Consider the following 16,056-nt stretch of genomic DNA (forward strand, 5'->3'; position numbering starts at 1 on the left):
CAGAGTCTATATCTGCTTTTGCTACTAATAAATCATTTTGTATTATTAATCAAACTTAAATCAAAGTTTGAGTGATGATGACTGAGAAATACAGTTAATGTAATGAAATGGTTCTAATACCTGATCTTCTGACAAATCTAATGATTTTGTGTGTGTGCGTGTGTGTGTCTGCTTATGTGCTGTCATTGTTTGTACAGGCGGGGAATTCAACAGTGGCACAGAGCCCAGATCTTGTCTGAGAACTTTAGTGCTTCGTGAGAATGACTAAGCAAATATTCACACAATGTTTAAATTTAACATGTAGGATTTAATAAAAGAAATTAAATCATACATGTTTAATGAAAATGTCAGGGTTTTCCTATTGGTCTGCAGAGGACCCATATGTGTGACATCATCCCCGAGCAGCTGCTTTGTGAGTGGTTGTTCTTCGCTTACAGACGGGACAGACAGCATGTGCAGCACGCCTGATGATGTTTGAAAGGTTACCAAAGCGCAACTGCAGCTTTTCAAACGAACTGCAAAAGAAATTTCCCCCGTACAGTCTTGGTACTGGTAATTTTTCTCATACAGATGAGATCTTATTTCTGTGCCCTTATTTAATTCCAGAGGTTTTTAAGGTTTATTTTTCCCTTGTTGACATGTAAAAGCCTATATGACATTTCTTTCATTTCACCGTCCATTAACCGCACAAAGAAGGCACCCTGTAAACCCCTTGTGGTGTCCTCGGGTCAAAATTGGTCCCTAGGTGAACGCCAAACAAGTATATGGGAATCCAGAGGACACAGAGTTCTTCATGACTGGGCCAAGTGTCTTCTTTTTTTTAGAAATCAAAATATTGTCACCCTACCATATAGCGTGAAATGGAATAAAAAAATAAAAAAATAAAAACGCCCCCTACTGGTGAAACTAGAAGTTACAGCAAAGGAGCTGCAACTGTAAAACCTGCTGATTTCTAACAAATTGCCACTTAGAGGTAGGGACAGGCTGCATTTTAGCCACATGCTGACTAGTTTCAGTCTTTCTGAAAATATGTGAAATGTGCTTTTTTATTTGTGTGTTTAGTTTTGTTTTGTTTTAATATATGTGTTATGTGGGACAAACACATGTTGTTGTTCATATCTTTTGATCGACTTCTCTGTGAAGAGAGGTAACTGGCACCTTTAAGAAACCTTTGAGTCAATCACAATTACGAAGAAAACTCTGACTTTAACCATATGTATATGTTTTATTTAATTCTTGTGGAATTGGTCTATCTATCTATTGCAGTTTCAGTAAAAAACAACTGAAATTTGTTATCATTCCACAGGGTGGTGCTGCAACACAAAGCAATGCAGTAGTAACTGCCGCTTTTACAATAGTTCACAGACAGTGAAGCACTTTTGCGTTCTTTACATGATTGTATATGTTGTTGTGTCATGAATAGAAATAATCTGCAGAATCATTCTGGCTTTGGAATATTTAATTGAATTAAAAGATGAAGTAAAAATAGAGGTAGAGGATATGGGTGTGAAGGAGAAGGTGTGGAGGAGTCGCAGTGTGTCTACAAAGAGTGTGAGAAGGACAGAGCAGCAGCAGAGCAGTCCGCATACATCGATTTGTTTGACCCTTTGTCAGATTCTGAGTGACACAAAGGGGATGATGCTGGACTCTGCACTGTGTGACAGTGGAGCTGTTCTCAGAGCAGCTCCTGATGTAGGAAATCCAGTATAAAGATCAGCAGGGACTGCAGTCCTTTCAGAGCAGCTGTGTAGTGTAGCCAGCTTCCTTTTAGTCTTGGTCGAGTGAACACAAAAAGTTTAAGTTCAGAGCAGAGATATTTAACATCAAGTGAGTTTCCTCTGTTGATTTTGCTCAAGTCCACAGTTAAAATAATCTGCAGAGAGTCCTGAATGCCTCATTACCGCAAAAAAGATTTAGTGATGGATTTCCTTCTGTTCCACTGAATTCATTTTTCACCTTACAATTCTACACACTATTGACAACGGGAGAAAAAATTCAAGCAAAAACATTCATGAAATTGTTGCACATGTATGTATGTGTGTGTGTTCCTAAAATAAAACATGTATTGAATTGTATTGAAGTATTTACAGTTTTTACCATGACACTCAGAATTGAGCTCAGCTGCACCCTGTTTCTGGTGATCACCTGCCAGCTGTTCCTACAACTTGGAGTCCACTTGTGGTAAATTCAGTTTATTAGAAATGGTGTGATTTATAATGATTTGATAGGTTCCCATGTTTGACAGTGTATGTCACAGCACAAATCTAGCTACGAAGTAGTTGTAATTGTAGACAGGATTACATTGATCCATTCTCTTCCACTTATCATAATCAGCATTGCACAGGGCCTATCCCAGCTGCATTGGGGTGAAAGGCAGGGTACACCCTGGCTACATCGCCAGTCTGTTGCATGGCTAACACAGACAACCATTCACACTTACATTCACACCAATAAACCGAGCCCCACTAATTGCAAATCTTTTGACTGTGGGAGAAACACGCAAACTCCAGACAAGAAGGGTCACATGACATGATAGACCTTCTGTAAGATAATAATGCTAACCACCCTACTGCCCCAGGCTAACATGGCAAAATGTAGAACAACTTAAGTGGTGTGAATACTTTATTTTTTACTGCACAATACTTCTTTAACCAAGTACCTGTATTTTCTCTTTGTTGCACGATTACAAAACTGAATTGCCACTTCAACATGACACAAACTTGATTGAACTGTAATATAACACAGCACTGAAAAACACACTGCTGGAGCTCTAGAGAACACCATAAACATGCAACATTAAAATTACTACAAAGTTCCATAGCAAAATAATAAAGTAGGACTGGCCAAGCAATGCCTGGCTTTTAGCTCCAAGACCAGTTAAAGAGCAGCCATAGTACTTCAAAAGCAACATTCAACTCAGGAGAGAGGCAAAAAATAAGTGATCAGTAGTGCAAATAACATATTCCAGCACTTAATCCAAAGTTTAATGACTCTTCAAGGCACAGTCCTTATTTCTAGGAATGTGAGTATGCCAGTATTGACACATCCACTGGAGTTATTAGAGTCATCCAGAAAGTAAAGGCAAACAGCAGCAGCTGAAGTGAAAATGACACTGGCACAGTCTGGGGTCAAAGTATTTCCCCCCTGTCTTGTAATCCATCCACTGAAGAGAATTTCAGTAGTTTCTCAAACGCGTATCAATAAGTCAAAGCTTGACACTGAAGTTAAGGCCACACTGTCTTTGTTCCTTCTGGAACAGATTCAGGAAGTCTGGGTAGAGTCAGTCTTTGACTTAAAGAATCCCTCTGCAGACGTCACTGCGTGCCTCGATCTGTTCAAAAGTAAAAGATTTGTCTTAAAATGATTGTTGCGTACTCTTCACTTCCTTAAAGGACACCAAAAGTTTTACTGTATTTTTATTCACACACTGATGGGGTGCATTTAAAACATCATCATTGAAAATAACATTTTTGAGAACACCAAAAAGAAGGATTTAAACAACTACAGTCAATGCAGACTGAAAACTCACTAATACCAATAGAAGCAATTACCAATTAATGAAGAGAATGGAGTCTTTTGAGTTATATTCACCAAATAGTGAAATCTTGCATAGATCCATCAAAGAAAACCAGTCTTCGAAAGCTTTGTGCAGAAAAAAAACATCCACACTAATGCAAGGTATCAATTATATATTAGACCTTGGAATGATATTTATAATTAAAAAGAGTTATCCTAAAATTACTATGAAAGTGAAAATACATAAATTAATCCCACTAAAAGATCTGAGCAATACTCACCCCAGTACAGCATCTAAAGCAAAGTAGAGGTCAGCCTGTAGGAACACAGTGTGATAGGATCAAGAAAAGCTTGCAAGAAAATGAAATGTTAAACCTTTGTTATATGACAGCCTTGTCCAGAAAAGATGCAGAAAAAGAAGTAATACTAAACAAATAATATTAAAAAGGACTATATACAAAGACACTAGCAGGATTTGCCTTTGAAATTAACTCACTTTTTGTGTTAAACTGTTACTGATCAGCCAGTGTCTCTCTATGTAACTTGTGGGAGGTGTGGGTCCAGTAAGAAGTGAGCAGCTTGCTATTATGAATGTGTTACAAATAAAATTTCCAGCACATAACCATAGCCCTTGTGAAATGCATGCCAACAGGGATCTGAACGGGCTTGAATTTTGATGATCCCTAGGTTTTAAATGTGCAATTCAGCATTATTAGATTCTTAATGCTGTGAATAATGTTTAATGTGCACCATGTTTTCCTTAGTCTTTTGCTTTGTTTGCTCTGCAGACTCAGAATGAATGATAGTCACACTGATAAACAAAATTTAAAGAAATGTTTTTCGTTCCTCAGTTGTGGAGTTAACTGACCTTAAGGTCTCCAGTCTACAGTGTGGACTCTCCAGGTAATCACACAGTTGTTTCATTCCTGATTCCTGCAGGTTGTCTCCTATTAGAGCCACATGTTTCAGATAGGGGGGGTTGGACTTCAGAGCCCGGACCAGAGCAGCACAGCTGATCTCTGACAAACTGCAATTCTCAAATCTGAATAAAGATTAGAACATGTAGAAAAAATAATTGGTAATGTAATCTGATGTTCTAAGCTTAGTATTATTATGTCCTAATGAATTAGTTTTTTTGAACATAATACATGATTATCATCACGTCAGTCTCCTGCATATATCATCCAGTTATCAGCATACCATCCAAACACCTATTCATCCCAACACATTAATCGCATGTTGGATTAAATACTGTTTTTTATTATCAAATCAAATTTATTTATATATTACTTTAAAAACAACAACTGTTGACCAAAGTACTGTACAACTGAATAATCAGATAAAATTTAAAAAGAAAGTAAAGTCAAGGATAAGAAAATTATAAGAATAAAATAATGACAGCCTCAAACCGACTTGAAAGCCAAGAAGTAAAAATGGATCTTTAGGCGTGTTTTAAAAGTATCCGTGTTGGGGAGGTTGGGATATGTAATGGTCGTTTATTCCACAGTTTCAGAGCAGTCACAGCAAAAGCCCGATCTCCTCTGTGTTTTAATCTGACAAGTAGAAGCATTTGATTTGCAGATGGACCAAATGCTTCTAGAGACTTATTACACAAGCTTACAACATCAAGTAAGCATCTAATTTACAGACTTTAGCAAATGGATTAATGCTAAGTGCAACAACTTGCAACATTCAGCAGCACAATCACCTCTCTAGACTGATTATAAATAACCAAACTCCAATTGGCTAGAATTGCTTTTGTGTTTTGTCCATAGCGAGAGAATTGCCAGCCACTCATAGCATTTTTTGACAAGATTCACAATAATTTCAAGACTCCTATAACATAAAACTGGTAAATAGATCAAAAGAAAAAGAACACACAAAAAAGTTCTCCATACTGGTTTTAAATTATGTTTTTTCCCATTGTGATAATTTTTTTAGCACAAATAAAAAATAATAACAAAACATACAGTTTGCACAGCCTAAAATGTCATAGAGAATCCATGCTTTAAGAACATTAAAATATATATGTGATATCAATGTTCACTTCATCAATCTGATTCTGAAAGTGGATTTAATAGATTGAATGAAGCATCCAAATTTGAGTTCTTCAACAAGTGCAAGGGTTGCGAAACTTTATCACTTCATTTACCCTGGGATTTTCTTTACTTAGTATCCATGCTGAATAGCCCTACTGTGCTTAAAAGCACACTTCTCCTGTTTATGAAGTTTACAATGTCATTAGCTATGTAACAGCACTCAACTCAGCAACCTGCAGGCTATTAGTCAGCTGCTCTAAACTCTGGTCTTTGTCTTACCCACATTGTCCCCTTCACATTTCCAGTTGTCCCACTTAGGACACCAACTGACCCAGGTTACTTACTGGTGCAATGTTGAGGTGAAGATTATTACATTGCTGTACCTTAGTGTAGAGTTTTCCATTATTATAAGTGCTTTTATAGTTTATAGTTATGGGTATAGTTTGAACTTTGTAGTTAAAACTATTGAAAGACCTTGAGAAATAACAACAGATTCAGTTAACTGACCTGAGTGTCTCCAGTCTGCAGTTTGGTTGCCCAAGACTAGCAAACAGTGTCTCTGCTGAATCCTCCAGGTTGATTGAACTCAGGTGCAGCTCTCTCAGATGGGAGGGGTTGGACATCAGAGCTGAGGTCAGAGTTTTACAGTGGTTCTCTGAGAGCCAAACATCATGAAGTCTGTGTTGACGTATGTGTTAGAACATATGTCATTATGAAAAAGTCACATTATGTTTACTTCATGCACTCGTCAAAAAACAACTGGACACTTTCTCTTCACATCAGTGTTTCCACTGATGTGTTTGTTTGACACAAAAAGTTAATTACCTCAGTCTCTGTCAGACCCACAAATTTTTTATTTTTTATTTTGATTTAATGTGCAGACAAAGGGTTCCAGTCAGGCTTCCACGTGGTTATCCAGTGTAATGTGATCTAGCACCAACTCCTTAACCTTATGTGGTCAAGGTTTAACTGGATGTTTCTGACTACTTTTGATTTTTCCTTTTTATTACCTTAAAAATGATTTAGCTTACTTTAAGTGGACACAGTTTTTTTCAACACAACCTCAGATGTCTGACCTTACAGACAGTTTTTTTTTTTTTTCCACTTTGAAATACAGTGTTTGTCATGGTCCGTGGTCCTGTGTCTGTGGAATGCGTGATGCTCGGGTAGCCACACCCCCGGGCTGGGCCATCACCAGCACACCTGCTCTCCATCACGGTGATTACATGGAGATCCACTTAATCCGGCGCTGACGGATGCTCCACGCCAGTCCGTTAGTCATCCCCACAGTGGTAACCAGACTGCCACGAAAAGTGTGCATTCTCTTCTGCTTGGAACTTTGTTTAACCTGCCTACTTCTGTCCAGGTTTCTACTCGGCGTCTGCTACCTGCCTGTCCTCCGGCTCAACTGGATCTCGCGGTGCTCACCTGGCCCACTCGCCATTCCCACGGACTTCCTGCCCCCACGGACTGCCACACTTCCCTCCCGACCTCCCACGGTCCCGTTCTATCGTAAGCCCCTACTCTAACTCAGTCCTGATATGTTTTCCCCGCTTCCTGGCTCCCTAGTAATCATCTCCCCTTTCTATTGCAGCCCCCCGCCGTCCCGATCCCGGCTTCCTCGTGTCATTGTTTCCCCGGGTTTTTAGTTTCTGTTTTGCTCTCTAATTTCCACGGGTCGCCTTTCGTTGTTTCAATAAAGTGTCTTTCTGTTAGCTCGGAGTCTGCGCCTGGATCCTTTCGTGCCCGCGCACCACGGCCCATGACAGTGTTAATATATTGGACCTAAAATCCCAAACAAAAAACAAAAAATCTGTGAGGTTAAAAAGTAAGTTTTTTAATGGTGAAAACCAGAAACGTGTTTATTGAACTATTTCTAGACCTTGAAATGGAAAAATAAATCATGAAGTTCAAAAACCCATGTGCAAATTTAGAAAGGAAAGAAAGTATACATTACTATTTATATTAAAATTCGGGCAATTCTTTAAGTGTTTTTTTTTTTTGTACAAGTATTTACAAAACAGTCATATGTCACAGTTATTCTGTACCACCCCACAACTGATATCTCATGTCTCTGATGAATCACTGGAACAGTGTAATAAGAATAACAAGTAGGTTTTAGTCAGAATAATTTAAGAACTAACCTACTAATGTACAGTGATTTATAATGTTATTCACATCTGGACTCACCGAGCCTTTCTGCAGTTCTTCACAGCTGCAATTAGTCTTTGCCGTCCCTCCTGTGATGTATTGTAGTTCACCAGGTCCAACTCATCCAAAACATCTGACACGAGAAACATATATGCCAGACCCGAGCACTGAATTCCAGATAGTTCCTTCTTTGATTTGTTCTGTGACTTCAGGAAGTCTTGGATCTCCTGATGTACTGAGAGATCATTCATCTCCATTAGACAGTGGAAAATGTTGATAGTTCTGTTAGGACACTTGTCATAAGTTTTAATCTCCTTCAGGTTGTTGATGACTCTCTGGATGGTTTGTGGACTGCTCTTTGTCTGACCCAGCAAACCTCTTAAGAGTCTCTGGTTGGACTTCAAGGAGAGGCCATGAAGGAAGCGAATAAACAGTTCCAGGTGGCCGTTCTCTATTAGGAAGAATTTCTCCATGGCTCTTATCAGAAAATCTTCCAGAGATGAGATGTCCTCACTCAGGAAGTCCTGCAGCACCTCTGTCTTCCTGTTGGTGTAACAGTGGAACATGTAGACTGCAGCCAGAAACTCCTGAATGCTCAGATGAACAAAGCAGTAAACTGGTTTCTGGAAGATCACAGACTCTCTTTTGAAGATCTCTGTACAAACTCCTGAGTACACCGAGGCCTCTGTCACACCCAGACCACACTGCTCCAAGTCTTCTTGGTAGAACAGGATGTTCTTTTTCTGCAGATGTTCAAATGCTAGCTTCCCCAGCTTCAGAAGAACCTCCCTGTCAGCACTGCTGAGCTCTATTCGTCTCATCTCTTTCCCCGTATGGTACTTGTGCTTTTTCTTTGTCTGAACCAGCAGGAAGTGTGAGTACATGTCAGTCAGGGTCTTGGGCAGCTCTGCTCTCTCCTCTGTAGTCAACATGTGCTCCAGAACTGTAGCAGTGATCCAGCAGTAGACTGGGATTCCACACATGATGTAAAGGCTCCTGGATGTTTTCAAGTGGGAGATAATTCTGCTGGAGAATGCTTCATCTCTGAATCTTCTCCTGAAGTACTCCTCCTTCTGAGTATCAGTGAAGCCTCGAACTTCTGTCATCCTGTCAACACATTTAGGAGGAATCTGACTGGCTGCTGCGGGTCGGGAAGTTATCCAGATGAGAGCAGAGGGAAGCAGATTCCCCTCGATGAGATTTGTCAGCAGCTCACTGATGGTTGACTTCTGTGTGACATCAGACACAAGCTTCCTGTTGTTGAAATTTAACAAAAGTCTGCTTTCATCCAGGCCATCAAAGATGAACAAAAGATTACACACAGTGAGCGTCTCTGCTGTGACGCTCTGTAATGTTGGATAGAAATCATGGATCAGCTCCAGGAGACTGTACTGCTCATCTCTGACCAAGTTCAGCTCTCTGAATGAAAGCAGAACCACCACACTGATGTGTTGGTTTTCTAAGCCCTCTGCCCAGTCCAGAGTGAACTTCTGCACCAAGAAGGTTTTTCCAATGCCAGCAACACCATATGTCAGAACCACTCTGATGGGTCTCTGTTGGTCAGGAAAGGTTTTAAATATGTCCTGGCAGCTGATTGGTGTTTCACAGGGGATCTTCTTACAGGTGCTTTCCACCTGCCACACCTCATGTTGGAAGCAAAATTCTTTATTCTGTCCCTCTATGATATAGAGCTCAGTGTAGATCCTGTGGAGGAGGGTTCCACTTCCTGATTTTTCAGGTCCTTCAGTTACTCGTTCACATCTTCTCCTCAGATTGACCTTTAGTGCATCAGAAACTTTCTGCAGACGCAGATCTGTTGACAGTGAGAAAAACAAGAAAAATAAAGAGCAAGAAAACTCTTTAATGTCTTAGCAAAACAATAGGAAGTCCAGTTTTCCAAAAATGAGTTCATTAGCAGAAAGATGTCAGGTCTTTCTTTGTACACAGCTTCTCTGACTGGCTGTCTGCAGATTACCTCTGATTCTGGACCTTTCTCCACACTGGGGACATGAGGAGTTTCTTGATGAATCCTTCAGGACTTCATGACACGAAGCACAGTAGGGCAGCAACTCTGCCCTTTTTCTTTCTCTGTGGACACCAAGAACCATTTATTCTGACCGAATAAAAGCAGTAAAGTAAAGAAATATCTAAGTTTATTAGTGGCACTGGCTTCCAGAAAAATCTTTATTTCTCTCACTGTACACCTAGTCTGTTTCCCTAAGTATGTTTAATTTCTTCTCATCTTTGAACTCCAGAAGGTTTGTTGTAGTTTATTGTGGAAATCACTTTTTTTTTTTTTTGCCAATTCCAGAAATAATATAAACTTTGAGGCAAATGTGAAATTAATTAGTTAAAAAAAAGGCAAAAAAATAATTCTTTGTGGTGAGATCTGACCACCAGCTCAGTTCTGGACAAATAGTATTTTACTTGATGTTTGAAGTACCTAGGACTATTCTTTTAAATCACTTTGAATCTTTAGTTGATTTTCATTAGTTTTGATTTCTGTATAGCAGAGGTGTGGACTCGAGTCACATGACTTGGACTCGAGTCAGACTCGAGTCATTAATTTTATGACTTTAGACTTGACTTGAAAAAATGTTCTAAGACTTGTGACTTGACTTGGACTTTTACACCAATGACTTGGGACTTGAATTGGACTTGAACCGGTTTACTTGAAAAGACTTGATATTTCACCCCAAATATAAAATTTAACATGCATATTATATAGAGATTGAAAATGTGACATCATTCACGGGTAGAACCGCAAAGGATTCTGGGAACTCGTGGCAAGCGGTACTAGCGCACGCAGGCTTTCAATTAAAATCAGTCACACAGCGATAAAAAGAAACACAAAAATGTCAAGAAGCTGTTGTATTATTAACTGCAATAGCCGGTCACATGACAGCCACGGGAAGCCGACGGGTAAAGAGATCGGTTGTTATCGGATTACGTCGTGGAAGAGAAATTGTTCAAACCATGTTTCCGAAGTAACAAAGAGGCGACTGGATTGCAGCCATTCAAAGATCAAATATAACGTCCCAGAACCCTCCAGCTCACATGTTAGTCTGCTCCAAGCATTTACACAAAGGTCAGTCTGCTGTTGTAGTTAATACGTCATTTTTCTTAACATAATTGGTGATATAGGTTACAAGCAAGTCTGGCGCTGAACAGAAATTGTCGCGCTATGCTCCTTTATTTATTGTGTATAAATAGTGAATTGTCCTTACACAATATTGCGTTTCGCTTCTGTTATTATGGTACATTGACAAAAACATATACTTTTATTCACAGGATAAAACAGGTTTTTTGTATCACTAATTGCCCAGTACGATTACAGCATACAATATTATTGTCACTGCTACATTTCTGTGATGCTACCAGAAATTATTTCCACTACTAATTAATTACCGTTGAGCTCAAAGGTCCTATTAATAAACGGTTAAGGAATGTGTATTTATGAAGACGATTTGTGAGACTGGTAAACTTATGATACGTACGATGGTCTTTCGTTCTACACGGTGCATTTCAAGGTCCTGCACCCATCCGTCGGTAAACTGTACCTGGGCTTGTTGCAGTGACCGGAAGTTACTAAACTTCATGAGTGTATGCACTCACTCCAAGAACCGTATAATTATAAATATGCATATAAATATGCTAGGATGAGATAGCTGACTTCATCTAACTAGCAAATGTTTTCCAGGCTACGTTGGTGATACAGTTTTTTTAATGTGTATGATATTTTTGTCATGCGATTTTAAAGCTGGTCCTACAACCGCATCCAAGAATAACATGCAGCGTATCTCAGAACTGTCGGTGAAAATTATTCTTGGAGCTAAGTTTAATTGAGCTGCATTTTAAAGAGGTGCAATTTCACAATTTGTGTATATTTTCTAAGTTCACTATTTTGTATGTGTTGAGAAAAACACAGATTTTAAAATTACATGGTCTAATATTTACATTTAGCATATAACTGCAACATTATTTTTTTCGTTTGTTTTTTTTAAAGACTCGAAAGGACTTGAAATTCAAAGTTTCAGACTTGTGACTTGACTCGGACTTTTACACCAGTGACTTGAGACTCGACTCTGACTTGCCTGACATTACTTGAGACTTGACTTGAGACTTGAGCATAAAGACTTGAGACTTACTTGAGACTTGCAAAACAATGACTTGGTCCCACCTCTGCTGTATAGTTTTATTCTATTATAAATTGAAGATATCTTTCCTTCGCCTGCATTCGCTAATCCTTACATTGGTAAGCACAATGAGTACTCATGCAAAGCTGGTTAACCAAGTTGCTATGCTAAATCAGGGTTCTTCAGTCGATGTTACAAACTCATTCACACGAAAGGTGTGGTGTAGGGAATGGAGTATGAAGGAAGATAAAACTACAAAAGTTCATAGGAAAAATATTAGGAGGTTGAAACATAATGCAGAATGACAGCAACACAATTGCTGTGTCAGTGGAAATTGAGCTGAAAAAAACAACTTTATATGAATATGTGAGCTGGTTGAAACTTGCAAATACAAAGACTAGAAACAAGCTAGTATAAATTTTAGCCTTTTCTTCCCCAAATCACAGAACATTTTACATAGATCTTTAAAAAATTGTATATTTAGTTTTCATTTAAATTTATTACATTTAATGGAAGAATCTTTATTCATAAATGGGGAGTAACAAAACATCTGAAAGACTGGGCAGAAAAGTACAGGAGAGACTGGTGAAGAGACCATACTGTGAAGTCGGCTAAAAACGAAGCTATATTACTCAACACCAAAAGACATAGTCAGTGAATACTCCTACAGAAAGTGTGTTTTGGAAAAAAAACACTTGAAGATTGTCTTAGGAAATGAGCCATTATCTATACTTTTTTATTTAAATTGCTACACAAATTACCTGCAGAAAAATACCACTATGCATTGTAATAGGAAGAGCTGACACCATGTAAAATAAATATTAAAGACTATAAAATCTGAACTCCTCTTCAGTTTAGTTTACTGCAGAAGCAGTCTCTTACATTTTGCCTGAGGTTCCAGGTTCATGACTGAAGAATGGAGGATAATTTCTAGAGTTGTCACTCTTCATGGACATGGAGCTGGATCCTGGAAACTCTCCATTCCGTTGCTGACGTCTGGAAATAAAAACATGGAATGACAACACCACTGTTGATGTGCATGTTCCTTCTGTTGGCCATTAAGAAGCTTCTCTCTTAGTGTCAATTTCATAGGGGCGAAGCACTGGATGTTCTCAAAACTACTGTACCAGCATGTTCACGTAAATGGTTTTGGGTTGCTATATAAGTGTACTCTATGAAAACAGTTATTTTACAAGGAAAGAAAAAATTACAAAATTTCAAGGACAAAAAAAGAAAAAAAAACAGGCAAAACACATAGTAAAGACTAAGAGCAACACAGCTGCTGTGTGAGTAGAAGTGTGGGAAAACAAACATAAAAACTTAAGTGAAGCTGTGAGATGGTTAAGAGTTTTATTCAGAGTGACTTGAAACCAGCTGATATGTTAATAAAATTTAACCTATTCTGAAAATAATCATGGAGGACAGAAGTGGAGGACCTTGATCATTAGAGAACGGTGTCTTTAATTTCAAGAGCAATACTTCTTCCAAAAGCAGTCATTTTATATATACTGATTCATAATTTCAAACTTAACCTGCTCCTGAGGGGGTTAATGATAATTCAGTGACTCCACTCCCACAAACCCCTTTAAAATAATATGAAAGACTGTAAAATCCAAAATCATCTTCAGTTCAGTTTACTGCAGAAGCAAACTCTTACGTTGTGCCTGAGGTTCCAGGTTCATGACTGAAGAATGGAGGATAATTTCTAGAGTTGTCACTCTTCATGGACATGGAGCTGGATCCTGGAAACTCTGTTCTGTATTGCTGATGTCTGGAAACACAAACTCATTTTTTTAAACTGATTTTGAATCCCTAGTTAATATTTTTTTAGTTTGGTTTTCTTTTAGGGTTTTTTGTTTGTTTTTTTGGAACAGTTTTTTTCATTCATCTGGAATCACAAATCCTTGAAATAAACTGGTAAAATACTAAATGTGTAATATAAAAATTTTTATCATTGGATCTACTGAAGTAGAACTCACAGAAACAGTATCTTACTTTGTGCCTGAGTGGATAGGTTCATGACTGAAGAGAGGAGGATAATCTCCAGAATTATCATTCTTCATGGACATACTGCTGGATGCTGGAAACTCCTTCACACCTTTAGAGAGTTTGAGCAAAATCAGCAACACTGACTGCGAGTGTGGGACAAAAATCCTCAACATAGAAATATAGAAACCCATGACTTGCAGAACAGGAAATACAACACAGAAATAAACAAACAGAGATACACACATTCAAGTCTACAATAAACCCAGTAGACCCTCCATTGCATAGAGACAGCAGAGAGGCAGAAAAAGAATGACGATGTCCTGTCCATCAATTTGACCAAAAGTTAATTTTTTGTGTCATATTTATTTTTAGTGTCACAAACTCAAGTACCAAAATGGACCAAAAGAGCTTTTAGAGTTTTTGTTCAAACTTGAGAAACACTCATATCTTATTTCCATTCAGGAACCAATCATTCTGACAACACATTAATGCACAAAAAAACTCACCTTGTTTTCGTCCTCCTGCTTTGTAAAAACAGAGTCCGGACTTTGTTTCAAATACTTTGTTTCCTTGTTACCCAAAGAGAGCAGTCCCTCCCTTCTCCAAAGGAAGTTGTATGACTACATTCCTGGTGTGAGACACAGATTGGCTTTTTGAAGTGTTATGTATTTGCTTAAAAGCCACAAACATGAATATAATCCAAACATAGACATAGACCTACACACCAGTCAGTTGAACTCAATTTATTTTCAATCACAGTCCTCAGACCTCCATCCATAGTGTTTTACTATTGTTTTATTAAATAAAATAAAATAAAATCCAACTGAAAATAAATATGTGACAGGTGAGACCTGGAGACTTGGGACCGCCCCTGGTGGGCGGAGCTGGTCTTTGCTCTTTTCATAAGCGCAGGTGTGGGCAATTGGGTATTCCTTTGCAAACCTGAAGCTGCGAGCGCTTGGTCCGAGTTGGGCAAGTTGGTGTTTCTTAACTATGAAAGTCTGATACGCGTCCCCTCCCCTAAACTTCTGTTAGAACGGTAGGTTACACAAAAATGTACCACTTGAGCTCTGGCTGTTGGCAGAGGTTTACAGTTATTTGCACCCTTGTAGGTGGGAAACATTGCTCCCGTGAGAACGGTATAGTGGACTTCATTGCCACTGACCCACATTTATTAGGGTGTGACACGAACTTGTGGACAGGTAACAAAACCAATTCAGTGGAGGAATATTCCTGTGTTTTATTGTCCAGCTAGTGATCTCCTGCCTTTTATTCACAGAGTACCGAGCTGCTGCTTTGCCAGGTGGATTTCTGGCTGCGGGCAAAGGACCCGACACATCAGTGTGTTTTAAAGCCACAAACATGAATATAATCCAAACATAGACATAGGCCTTGTTAAGGTTCACATAATTGAGGAAGGAGAGTACAAACAACCAGGTCCAGAAGATCTTGGTCAAACAATTGATTTTAATGAATACACGCGTGGGAAGACCACTCTGTATGCAGACAGGAATTAATCTTCAACTTAATCAAAGCATACATAGATTTTTATAGCATCAGGGTTTGAATTAACGACGCCCCTTCATACGTCACAGACAGAATACATACATACGTCAAATCAAAACCACAATGACTTTTAACACAGTTTAAAGGAACGTTGTCTTCTATCTTCATGGCCGGTACTTCCTGTCACTGCCGGATGCTCGCTTGTCATCTTGGCACCTCAGCAGCAGTTCTGCGACAAACTGCTCTTTTGCAACCCCAAGCAAAACTAAAATTAAACTTCCACCTATAAATGATTCTCTCTAACTGAGTGTGTGTGTGTGTGTGTGTGTGTGTGTGTGTGTGTGTGTGTGTGTGTGTGTGTGTGTGTGTGTGTGTGTGTTGTTCGACCTTAAATGTTCTCTCATCTCACCCGTTGCACTTCTGACCTTTTACCAGACCAGAGGCTCATCCTTATGTGTAATAACCTAACTGAAACTACATGTACTATGTTGAATAAATGTTTTAATCAAGAACCTCTACTAAGAGCTTAATAAAAGAATATAAAAGTATAACAGACAATTTGAATAACCTAGTAATTCAAATAGCCTCGTCTAACCTGCTCAGAATAACTTTCGGTTTCAGTCCTGCAAACTCTCTGCAACTTCCTGTCAACTGCAACTTAGTCTTTCTAAAAGACACACACACTGTTTAAACCTCTGAATACAATATCAATGCTGCAG

General features: G+C 38.8%; 1 protein-coding gene across 1 annotated transcript; it reads right to left on the reverse strand.

The window, feature by feature from the left end:
- Positions 1-2,435: 2,435 nt before the first annotated feature.
- LOC113018474 (NLR family CARD domain-containing protein 3-like) lies at positions 2,436-13,893 on the reverse strand. The gene is made up of 9 exons (XM_026161539.1): positions 13,838-13,893; positions 13,500-13,613; positions 12,725-12,838; positions 9,682-9,794; positions 7,746-9,519; positions 6,063-6,233; positions 4,385-4,558; positions 3,798-3,832; positions 2,436-3,331 (listed from the first exon to the last, which is right to left on the reverse strand). The coding sequence occupies exons 2-8, from the start codon at positions 13,571-13,573 to the stop codon at positions 3,811-3,813; spliced, it is 2,442 nt and encodes an 813-aa protein (XP_026017324.1). The 5' UTR covers positions 13,574-13,613; positions 13,838-13,893; the 3' UTR covers positions 2,436-3,331; positions 3,798-3,810.
- Positions 13,894-16,056: the final 2,163 nt, after the last annotated feature.

Source organism: Astatotilapia calliptera, unplaced genomic scaffold (assembly GCF_900246225.1).
Source record: "Astatotilapia calliptera unplaced genomic scaffold, fAstCal1.2 U_scaffold_9, whole genome shotgun sequence".
NCBI lineage: Eukaryota > Metazoa > Chordata > Actinopteri > Cichliformes > Cichlidae > Astatotilapia > Astatotilapia calliptera.

Coding starts and splice junctions, on each gene's coding strand:
- LOC113018474 (XM_026161539.1), bottom strand. CDS start 13,573: ATGTCCATGAAGAGTGACAACTCTAGAAATTATCCTCCATTCTTCAGT. Junction 9,520..9,681: donor AGAAAGGTCCAGAATCAGAG/GTAATCTGCAGA, acceptor CACTGTCAACAG/ATCTGCGTCTGCAGAAAGTT. Junction 3,833..4,384: donor TGTAGACTGGAGACCTTAAG/GTCAGTTAACTC, acceptor GTGTTCCTACAG/GCTGACCTCTACTTTGCTTT.